Raw genomic sequence first — 12760 nt, forward strand, 5'->3', positions numbered from 1 at the left:
ATGGACTGTAGTTAACTTTGAGTAGCTTGTTCGACTAAAACAAAAGGTCATTACTGGCAAGTATTGAGTTGTGTCTATTTTCGACTAACCCATGAACAATATCAACTCTAAGACCTTTTTTGATATCAAACCAATGACATTTGAATAAAACTACTCGATTGGATACACCAAAGTATTCTAACTCAACGATATAAACCAATAACCGTAAATGTAAAACCTGACACTACAAACACATGTCATGACATACATGCACTGAGTAGCATGTTATTATGCTAGGAAAAGCACCTAAGAATATACGAAACTCGGTATTGTACCTAATGATACACTTGAGTTGATTTAACCTCGAACTAGTTCAAATAGGAATTGTAGGATGAAATTTAATATTTTATAGTCAATGAATGACTAAAAATGATTGTTCGGAGTTCGAGGTTTCATTTGGGGTAAAATCGAAAATTTTGATGTTTAGGGGCAAAAGTCATCATTTTGCCACCTAAGATAATAATTTGATCAGGGAGTGAAATTTTGACCAAGATTAACTATTTGGAGTATAATTTAATGATAGGAAGTGAAAAAGTTTAATTCTGGTGATTTCTGGAGTGTAGGGGTAAAATCGTAATTTTACCATCCGTAGACAAAATTTGAGATTTTGAGAGAATTTAGATCAAATTTGACAAATTTGATAATGGTATGAGTATAAGGGATGAAAAATATGTCTATGGGCAATTTTTCAATTTTTTGAGCAAAAATATAATTTTTCACTTTTACGGGAGCAAAAGTGTAAATTTCAAAAATTACTCCACCGAGACTTTGGATAAGTCTGAGAATTTTATCTAAGCTATGGATATGTGGGACAAGTGTATGGTGAAAATTTGGAAACAAATGGATGAAATTTTAAAAATGGGCCAATGGGAAAGTGACACATGGCATTTTTTTAATGAAATAATATTATTTTAATGAAAAGTCAGCCCATTTAAACCCCATTTTAAGTGCTGGCCAGCCATAAGGAAGAACAAGAGAGGCAATAGAGAGGAAAGGAAGAAAAAAAGAAAAACCAAAGAGAAATAAGAAAATTCAAAGGGGAATTCACGGTTTTCGACTGTTTACGCGTTTAACGGTAAGATTTTTCGATTTTAGCTTGCTTTCTACCTTTCCTAAGCCTTTATTTCCATTTAGCACGCTTGAGGAGAGAGATCAAAAAGTGATATCAAGGGCTGGACGAAATTCTAGGGGAGAGAAATTGAAATTTTTAGGTTTTGATTTTTAGTTAAATTGATAATTTTAGTTAGTTAAATGTGTTTAGAAATTAAATTGGGCAAGAAATCATTAAATTTTCACAATACCCACCCTTGGCTGAATCTGCAATGAGGTACAATGATGATGATCTGAAATTTATTCTAAGAGAGATGAAGAGAAAATGATGAAAAATGATTAAATGTGATAGAAAAACAAAGTAGAAAATTGACCGAGTTAATGTCCCATTTTTGGCCAAATTTTTCAAGGAAGGGAGTGAGCTGATTTTGTTTTTTTTAGAAGGTTATTGGCTGATATTTAATGGTTAGAAATGTTGGAGAGAGAATGAGATGATTTAGAGCTAAAATGGAGCGCGTTAGCAATTTATCGGGCAAAGTGCCAAAAATAGGTTAATACCGTGTTTAAGCCGTTTTAGGCTATTGCATTTCATACCATGCATTAGTATAGGATTGAAGTTAATTATATAGTGATTTAGCATCAATGTGATAAATTGTGTAAATTTTTGTAATGTGTCTAGGAGGAGAGCCTTTCGGAAAAGGTAAAGAAGTCGTACCCGACGAGTAGTGATCGGGGCGCTTAGAAAGCTTTTAGTTTGTACAAACGGTGAGTAAACTTATTATTACTGTAAATTATCTAGAGTTTATTTTTAAATGCCCTTTATGTATTTTATGAAATGAAAACGAGATTAAAACGGGATTTTTGATGTTCTAGGAATAAATATGACAAATAAAAATATATTGTATTGATTATGAAATTGAGTAATTAGAGGCTGCAAATTGACTTGAAAAATATATATATATTTTCCTAGGAATGACTTATGAGAAATAAGTATATGTGGCTATATTTTGTGAGTGCATTGGAAAATTTATGTAAGTTGTTTTTACTATGCAGGCTGGATAAATAAATAAAAGCCACGTTATACTGTCAAAATTTTATTAAAATTGGTGGGTTAGTCACTGTAGTGACAGGTTTCCGTGGACTGCCTATTAGAGGGGTACGGTAAACCCAGTTATATAGTTACTCCGGTTGTAGAGGCGAGGAGGGTAACTCCCGGGGTAGTATTTGAGCTCACTTCATGTCGAACCCCCACGTGAATGTGTAACTCGACCAACGCCAAGGGACGGCTTGTTTTAAAAATAAAAATGTGTTTCACGTGTGAATATTTTAACACCCTTAGCGGACTCGGTTAGATGTCTCGGCCAAGGTATCCCCAAGGATTAATTTTGGCTTGAGCCTTGTTTTAATAAAAGACATAAGCCTTAACAACTGTTTTGGTAAATTACAAATATTTTATGATTTAAGAAATAAATTGGAAACATTATGAAATGGGTTGAAATTTGTTGTTTAAACTTGCCTCCATTTCACTCGCCTTTAGATATTTATGATAATGTTTGTTTACTCATTGAGATTTTATAATCTCACCACCCTCCTTTCCACCCATTTCAGGTTCAGTATAGACTGTAGATAGCTGATCTCATCGAGGACTACCATTGGATCTGCATTTTCCAAACCGTAGGTTCACAGTCCTCTTTACTTTTGTTTATTCGGGGGCCCTCTTGTTATTGTAAATTAAATTAAATATTTTGGCTTACTGTATTTTAGTATGTATAAATTTATTTAGCTTTTACGCTATAAAAATTATTCACGTATAACTCTATAAATATTGTTTTATAAGAAAATAGAATATTTTCCTTAATATTTCTTTTATTTTCTTATTATATTCAAATAATCGTAATTTCATTTTAAATGAAGATTTTAGACTTTTAAACTCATTTTGAATATGAATTATGTGTTTTGTACTTGTATATTACGTTTTAGCCAGTTTCGAAATTTTTGAGAAAAAAATGACCAAAATACCCCTATGTGGCGAAAATTTTATTTTGATTGTTTTTTTATTTAAAATAGTATATATTCTCTAAAAACTCGATATTTAACAATGATTGCTCACAGGAAAGGAAAGAAACTGATATGTAAGCCTTGCGGGGTTCCGGTTGGCATTCCGGATAATGAGTGTCAATCGGGACGTCGCGACGATTGTCATGGGTCTGAGGGAGGTTCCGGGTCATGACAGTAAAAGTCATGATTGTAATCATTATAACAACTTTCTTTGATGCAGACACCACTATTCATTGTGGAACGATTTTCTCCATAAGCCAATGTATGGAACTTGTATCCATTTACATATTAACCTTTTTAACACATCGCCATATGACTAGGGCATGTCGACCAGACGAGAATCAATTTGATTTGCATGTTGAGCCACCTACGAGAAAGTGACATGCCATATAATTATTTTAAGTGTTATTTTAACACAATCAATTAGATTGATTGTATATAACTTACATATTGTTTAAACCAATTTTTAAATGTTACATCACGAACTTTTTCCAATTCCTTGTTAGAAATACCATGTTGTTAAACAGCCTAGACATAAGAGGAACATTTAGTGAATTAATACCATTCACTTTTCATAATTTTTTAAACTTATAATAAATTAACTTAAACTTACTTAATGTATGGTAATATCTCCTTGCAATTCATTAGTACATATAGTTTTATAGCATAGAACTCATCCTCCTCTAAGTATTGACCTTTATCGAATTGACCTAAAGGTCATTGGGATTGTCGAAAATCAAAAGATGATTGGATGCATCAACGTCTCCATCATCATCATTTTGTGAGACCCGATTCATTTTTGTTGAGATTATAGGCTCAAAATACATCGAGCAAAACATTGATATTTCCTTGATGAGATATGCTTCACAAATGGATCTTTCCAAGAATGCTCAATTATTCACTTTTTTTTTTTCAGATGATGCAAAAACCTAAAGATCAACGTGATTGTTAGATTCTAATTGTAAACATTAAAACAATAAATAAATTACATGTGTGGCTCCTAGTACCTCTCATAAGGATACATCCATTGATAATGGACCAGTCCTCCAACCCTAGCTTTGTATACCAAGTGGATTGACAAATGTTCCAATCAGTCAAAAAAGCCTAAGGGAAAAATTTTCTCTAATTTGCATATGGTTTCCGCAATTTTTCCTTCCCATGCATTAATATGACCAAAACGTTGTTCGGTTGCACAATTATCATTGAACAAATGTCAGATCTCAACAATTGTACTCCAAATAGTGTGAGGAACCATATCGCAAAATGTAATTAGGAGCAAATGCTGCATGAAAATATGACAATCATGACTTTTCATCCCATAAAATTTGCACTCCTTCTTATTCACACAATTCGCTATATTAGGGGAAAAACCATCCGGTAATCATAGCTGTTTTACCCCAGCACACACAACTTGCTTTTGCTCCATAGTCAAAGTGTAAGAGGCTTTCGGTTTATGCAGTTTACCATTATTCGTAATTAAATTCAATTATGATCACCTACAACACACTTCTAAATCTTGTCGAGCCTTGATATTGTCTTTCGTCTCCCCTAGAACATCCATCATCGTGTTGAACTTATTATCAAAGACATTACATTCAATATGCATCCCATCAAAGTTGTAACGAATGAGATTTATACTCCAATATGATAACTCCCAAAAATGCTTTTCTTCATCTAATTATAGGTTTGATCGAAACTTGGCGGCTTATGGTCACCAACCTTTACTTCACATGTGATGTTGCATCCAATTGTTCCAAAATCTAGGCACTGGATAAGTGAGGAATTGGAGCATCCCTTTGAACATGTTGTTTAAATTTATCTTTTTGGCGACAAAATAGATGATTCATTGACAAGAATTGTTGATGACAATAAAAAAAAAAAGCTTCTTCTTATATTGCAAGATAAAACTTTTCTCTTGTTCCATGTAATATAGACATGATAAATGTCCATGAATGCTCCACTTGGACAACATACCTTATCCAGTGAAGTCATTAGTGGTCCATAAGAATGTTGCTCATAAAATAAAATTTTGTTTCGTATAGGCATACACGTGACAACACCTTCATCCCACAAAACTTTTAACTCATCTATTCGAGGTTGCAAGAAAACATCTATGTTTTGTTTAGGACTTCTACTCCCTAGGATGACCATATTAAGAAAGATGTATGGTTGCTTTATTCATATTTATGGAAGTAAGTTATAGAAGGTGAGCATTACCAGCCAAACAGAGTACGGTTTCATCACCATACCAAATGGATTGAAACCATCAGAATATAAACAGAGTCTGACATTACGAGGCTCTATCACAAAAGATAGATGGGTGTGATTAAAGTGTTGCCAAGCCTCACCATCAACAGGATGTCTAAGCACTCTGTCATTTGATTTGTGTGTAGCATGTCATGTTCTGTGTTCTACGTTTTTTCAAGACATATAAAGTCTCTATAATCTAGGTATGAGTGGAAAGTATCATAGAATCTTATAAAGAATTTTCTTCTCCCTTCCTCCATTTGATTTATTCGGTTTATTTCGAGGATAATCACAGCATGAACAATAAGACAATTCGGAAGATTCGTAATAAAATAACATGTAATTATTCTTACATGCATGAATATTTAGATAATCTAACCCAAGTTCCTTCAGTGGTGTCTTCATTTTATAGAACTTTTTCGGTAATGTTTCATCTAGTGGCAACATCTCCTTCAATAGATGCATCAGATGACTAAAGCATGTCTCACACATGTTAAACTTTGACTTCACATTCAATAATTGGGACATAGCTGACAGTTTTTTGTGTTTGATGCATTCGGACCACAAAGTTCAATCAACATTATTTAACAACGAATAGAATGTTGCAACGTTAAGACTAAGATCTTCATGAATCACCACTTCATTTTCATTCCCAACATTGGATTGAAAATCTGGACGTAAAGCATCCATAGCCATTTCAATATATGGATTTTCTACCTAGCACCAACTAGGTCTTCAACATGATCATCAACAAAATATCCTAATGATTGTCTGACATTGAATGATTTAACATGTGAATCCCTTATTGGGTATACATTGGTAAAACCTTTACCAAATAGATGCTCTCGAACCTTATAAGCAGTTAAGAACTTGCTATTCATACACCAGGTGAAAGGACATCTAATCTTATTCCCACTGACATATCTAGGTTGACGGAAGGCACATGAAACAAATTCTTCTACACCAATCACAAATTCTGACCTAAGAAATCCACTTGAATTCACTCAAGAAAACATCCAACTCTAATCTCGTTCCATTCTGAAAATTATAATGAACATATGATGTCGTTCGTTATAAGATGTCAAAATTTTAACTATTAATTAATTACTAGAATTATTAATCTAATCAAAAGAATTTAGTCACATTTATTATATATAATTTTTGTTATTGTAAATCAATAAAAATTATGGATATGTAGTATATTAAATTTATCATTTTTTTAAAAGTTCCAAATTTACCATTATATATAATTTATATACATATATATGTATATACATAATTTTTGATGGGTAGCTAGCTTAGGACTTTATAAGTGGGTAGATTATGGCTGTGTATGTGCAAGATGTTAAGGAGTCAATTTTGGATTACACATTTGTTGTCCACCTTGTTGATTACGAGCAATGATCACTATTGGACATTATTAGTACGTTTGCTTGGGTTCTTTATTGATTAGGAAACCCACAGTATGTGGTAGCTTATTGTATCCGGACATCCCCACATCCAGATTATTATACTTAGGGGTTTGAATTTTATTTTTATCTTTTTCTGTATGATAAGGACTAAGGTATTTACACTTTGCCTATTAGCAATAAAATTGCATACCTTTCAAAAAATATATATAATTTTTGTTATTGTAAATCATTAAAAATTATACATCTATAGTACATCAAATTTATCATTATATATAATATATTATATATGTTTTATAAATAATTTTTGTTATTGTAAATCAATAAAAATTATGTATATATAGTACATCAATGTTATCATTATTTTTAAAAAGTTTCAAAGTTATCATTATATATAATTTATATACATATATTTAATTTTTGTTGTTGTAAATCATTAAAAACTATACATATAGAGAACATCAAATTTATCATTATGTATAATATATTATATTTTTTACATATAATTTTTGTTATCGTAAGTCAATAAAAATTATGTACATATAGTATATCAAATTTATCATTATCTTTTATTAAAAGGTTTCAAATTTATCATTATATAAATAAGTTTTGTTATTGTAAATCAATAAAAATTATTTATATATAGTACATCAAATTTATCATTATTTTTTTGAAATGTTTCAAACTTAACATGATATATATTTTACATACATATATATTATTTTTCTTTTTGTAAATCATTAAAAATTATGCATATATAGTACATAAAATTTATCTTATATATTATATATATGTTTTATATAATTTTTGTTATTGTAAATCAATAAAAATTATGTGTATATGGTACATCAAATTTATCATCATTTTTTTTTTGAAAAGTTTCAAATTTATCATTATATATAATTTATATACATATATATATAATTTTTGATATTGTAAATCAATATAAATTATGTATATATACTACATCAAATTTATCATGAAATTATAATTTTTTATTGGTAAATTTTATTTGAAATTATTATATAGTAATTCTTTTTGGAAAATGAATGTGACTAAATTCTTTTAGTTGAAACTATGTATATCTACTATTAAATCAAATACTCAATACTTGTTACAAGAACTTACTCAAATACTCACTAGTTTATGATCATGAACTATGTATGGAACTTTTATAGCTGCACATTTTGAAGGCCAATATTGTGAAATTTAAACCTAGAATAAATTTCGGGCGTTGCTAGCATACATGAGTTAGGGTTAATACTATGAAACTATTTTGATGAGCTAAAATTCCAATGTTAACTTTCAATTAAATTCAACAGCAACAGTAAATTAAATTCAGCAATCACAATTGCCACACTCCACATTCAATTAACAAGTAACTCCATCCAAAAAACTTATATGCTCAAGTGTTTTACAAAACAAAAAAAAAACTACAATCCACAAAAAAAAGGGCAACAACTTTCAATTTCCAATCAACAAACACATTCAATAACAAACAACAATAGCTTCCAGTTAATAAACAAGCAAAAAAAAAAAAAGCTTTGATTCAATTCAGCAACCGTAGCCTCCACACTCCACAATCAATTAACAAGCAACTCCAATCCATCAAAAAAATTATATGCTTAAGGGTTGCATAGAACAACAAAGAAGATAGCAACCACAATCCAAACACAATGGCAACATATTTAGCTTTCAATTAGCAACACACTCAATAACAAAAAAAAAAAAAAAGACAAACTTGTGCTTAACTATTGATGCAGGGAGAGAGGCTAGGTTGGCTCAGATTGGAAGCTACGAGGCAGAGGTGGCTAGACACAGAGAGGGTCTGCATGAAAGAAGGTCGGCATGGGAGAGGCTCAGCACGGGCGAGGCTCTACATTTCATGATTCGGCATGGGAGAGGCTTAAAGGTAGGAAAGAGGAAGAGCAAAGTTAGGATAGCACGAGAGAGGTTCTGCATGGCGCAGCTCGACATAGGAAAGGCAATAGTCGATCGGCACGAGAGAGGTAGTGGTGGGGGTGGTTGGCATGGGAAATGTAGAACAAGGTGAAGAGAAGGGAAAAAGGAGATACTTATGCCAACTGAAATTCCATTGGTAAATTCCATCAGTAAACTCTTAAAAGGGACCAATGCTTATGCCAATTGAAGTTCCATTGGTAAATTTTTTCGTTAAAATTCGTTAGTATAAGCATTACCAACCAATAATTTCGATTAGTGTTTTTCCCACCTGTCAATTTAATTTGGTGCTGACGCATTACCAACCGATTATCGACTAAATAAATTTCGTCTGTATTCGATTGATAATATATACAACTCTTTTCCATCAGTATTTACCGATGGATTAAATTCCATTAATAAAAGCTTGGTTTTAAGTAATGTCCCTATTACGTGCCGTGGAATCATTTTGATATAAAATTTCAGCATCCGATGCTTTCTTTTCAACGGCTTGAATACTACGAAAGATGTCCCTTAAAATAGTTTTATTCTACCATTTTAAACCTCCCTTGAGGTGTTGCTGCTTGAGCCAAAATGCTGCCATACTTAAGCCTTGGATAGGTGTTTTCCAATTCCTTTCAATAAATGTCAAAAAATCATGGTGCTTAGTCCATGCTTGCACAAAATTGAAAGAAAATGGCTTTCTCGATACCAAATTAGTACATGAGATAAACAATGGGCAATGGTCAGAACCGTCCCACGTTAGGTGTTGCACACGAGTGGTAGCAATAAGTTCTGCCTATTTGTGATTGTAAAAAATTCTATAAAGCCTTTAAAACATGATCGATTTTGCCCAAGTATACGGATTACCTTTATATCCCACATCACAAAGACCACAATCAATCATTGTTGATGTGAATTCTTCCATAGAACCACTATTCGGTATAGCATTATTCTAACGCTCTTCATTACTCAATAAAGAGTTAAAGTCCCCATCAATGAGCCAATGCTCCCTCAACTCTACAGAAATAAAGCATTAGCCTTCCTAAAGCTTTCTTCTTTCCATACAAGTGCACTTGGCATAAACAAATGTTGTAAGTATAGGTTTTGCCAGCCAAAGGGTAGATAAAGTGACATGAAAACACTGGGCATGATCAAGTAACACATTACAAGCAATATCATAGGAGCAAAACATCCAAATTTTCATAGAACAGTTAGAGGCAACTCCTTCAAATATTAAACGGTGGTGATAAAATTGAATTTTGGAATTATCAGCTATAGGTTCAATAATAACTAAAACCTTCATGTTATGCTCAAGCTTCAGTTTTTTCAAGTGTCTCTGAACAATATTACCTACTATACCATGGACATTCCACACTAGGTAACTAATCATTGATAATCAATTGTGGGAAAATATTTGAAGGCAGAACTTCTAAAACGTCTCATACCTCTTTCTTCAATTCCCTCTTGCCATTAACTTGAAACCAAATTATTCTTTGGGACATATGAAATTTCATTATCAGATTTCCTATGCCGAGAAGTAGTAAGGTGGATTTCAAGGTATTTATTTTTTAGTACTTTTCATAAATGGGCCTCGAGCATAAGGTGTTTTTGAGAATGATCCTTCCTATAATTTTAACTGTTTTTAGCCAAGAGAAAAAAAAATGGACAAATTGTCCTTAATGAAACCAACCTATTTGCTAGGCTCCACGCCTCAGCTTGAAACATATTAACGGGTTAAGTATGTCCTTTATGTGGACCACAACTCTTCGGTTTTTATCGAGAGACCGTACATATCCTCAGAAGTAAGTCTGTAAAAACATTCCTCGACAGTTAAACTTCTGAGCATTTTGGCAACGGTAGGAGCCTTTTAGAGTGGTTATTATTCACACAAAGGTAGTTCACATATTGAGCAGTGTGAAGAAGTTGACATTATGCTGAGAAAGGTATAATATTTTTTTATAAATTTTTTATTTTATTTTGAACCATGAGTAGGTTTTTGACAGAATGGTTATTGTTCATGTTTAGGATTAAGGTTTTTTAGCATAAACCTATACATATTGCACGTTCATATTGATATTTTTGTTGTTTGAAATTTTTGAATATAAACATGAAGGTGGTATAGTTGGGGTGGAAAGGTGACCGGCCATGCATGACTGGTTGATATGTATGTGTTAGGAATTCGGTTAAGGGTTTAGATATTACGTGAGTGAGGGCGTGCTTAAGTGGTTGGCACCTTTTGCGTGAGTGGATTTTGGCATGGGGTCACGTTGGGGTTGCATGATTGCAAAAGGGTTTAACTTAGCGTGACTGATAGGTCATTGCGTGACTGGTTTCTAGGTTATTACATGAATATTGTTCAGGCATGGCATCGGTTAGTGTGTGCGTGAGTCGATTAGTTGTTCTTAGAATTGCGTGACTTGTTTATAAATCATTGTGTGATTTAATGTTAGTAATTGCGTGACTAATTGATAAGGCGTTGCGTGACTATTGTTGTAGGAAATTGCACGAGTGTCATAACTACATGAAATTGATCTGCATGGGTTCATTTTGTATTATTTTGGGTCAACTGTAATGCTTTAATGTGTATATGTTGATTTACTTAATAATCCATGCTCCACACTTGGATTAATTATTCTGTTTTATGGATGTCTAAAAATAGTTAAAAATATTATTAGGGTTATTTTTTGAGTGACCTTATGAGGAGGGCTATTTCTTAGAAATTCGTTTAGGTTTTTTGTTAATCTACAATGATGGTATTAACATGACTAAAATGAGAATGTTATCTGTTTTATGTTGCAAATGGCCAGCATAGGAACAGAGTAGGAAAACATGGAGTCTTTGCTTTGTGTATCGAGGCATCGGTGGGGGTTCAATGCGGGTATTAACATCCACTGTAAGTGGTCGCATCTGCACGTGGTACGTGAGATGCTGTGTCAAGTGAACAAGCTAGAAAACTTTAAGAGAACATGCTTCGGGCACATGATGGATGTCAAAGCAGACAAGAGTTTATTCTGCGTCAGTCTCGTGCACAATTTAATGTTGTGCAGAATCAATGAACCTGACGCCACAGAGGCAGAGTTATGGTTCCCAATAGGGAAAACGAAGGCCTGCTTTTCTAAGAGGGAGTTCTGTTTAGTGATAGGACTGAAGTTTGGTCCCCTACCGGCCTTCATTGTCAATCCCTACGAGGCCCTCCTTGAAGGAATTCACCTACGATATTGGGGACTTGGGAAGGAGGTGAAGATCCAACAAGTTTTAGATACATTCAAGGGAGGGCAGTTTCAGCAGGAGGGAGACGCGAGCAAGATGGCCCTCGTCTTGATCACCACCAATGTTTTATTCGGTAAAGACTACAGACGATCTGTGGTTCCATGGTTGTTGTCATTGGTTGTGAACATGGACAAGTGGAATGCATTCCCATGGGGCACATACGTGTGGAGTCTGACCATGGATTACTTGCTAAAGGGTTTCAAACCTCTTGTTGTAGGCAAAGCAGATAAGAAGCGCTAGCACCTCATGGATTCATATGGGAGTTTCAGGTAGTCTACCATAGCCTAATGTTTATCATTATCATTATTGTTTTTGCATAAGAATTTATGAGGTGGGTAAAAATTTTACACAATTGATGTGCAATTTTGGGCGTTGGAAGCAATACTTGAAATCAGAAGCTTGTTTGAAAGGCAGCGGTAGTCCGGACAAGTTTGGCCAAGAATGCTTAAATGGCAATGTGACAAGAGGCCTACAAGCTTCCACGCCAATATTGTAAGTTTGAAGAAAGAGGGCAAGGTAAGTAAAGAAACCATATTTTTTTTATTTTATTAAATTTTATTTTTATTGTCATAGGGTAGCGAGGGTTATACCTAATGGCAATGTATGTTTTGGTGCAGTTGTGGACAATGAGGACGTTGGAGCCAACGGTAAAAGAGATGTTGACCGCATACTGGGTAGATATTGAGGTCAATATCTCCGAGGGGCAGCAATACATTCCAATATGGAAGTTAGAGGGTCACCCAGAA

The 12760-nt window shown here is 33.3% G+C and overlaps 1 protein-coding gene across 1 annotated transcript; it reads left to right on the forward strand.

The window, feature by feature from the left end:
• The first annotated feature begins 11573 nt into the window (after positions 1–11573).
• On the forward strand, positions 11574–12254 carry LOC148763499 (uncharacterized). Its single transcript, XM_088804366.1, has one exon. It carries the CDS (start codon positions 11574–11576, stop codon positions 12252–12254), a length of 681 nt encoding a protein of 226 aa, XP_088660492.1.
• Positions 12255–12760: the final 506 nt, after the last annotated feature.

This window comes from Theobroma cacao, chromosome 3, assembly GCF_053813885.1.
Source record: "Theobroma cacao isolate CCN51 chromosome 3, ASM5381388v1, whole genome shotgun sequence".
Taxonomy (NCBI): domain Eukaryota; kingdom Viridiplantae; phylum Streptophyta; class Magnoliopsida; order Malvales; family Malvaceae; genus Theobroma; species Theobroma cacao.

Excerpts from the sequence above, each read along its gene's own strand:
- LOC148763499 (XM_088804366.1), top strand. The coding sequence starts at position 11,574 with ATGGAGTCTTTGCTTTGTGTATCGAGGCATCGGTGGGGGTTCAATGCG.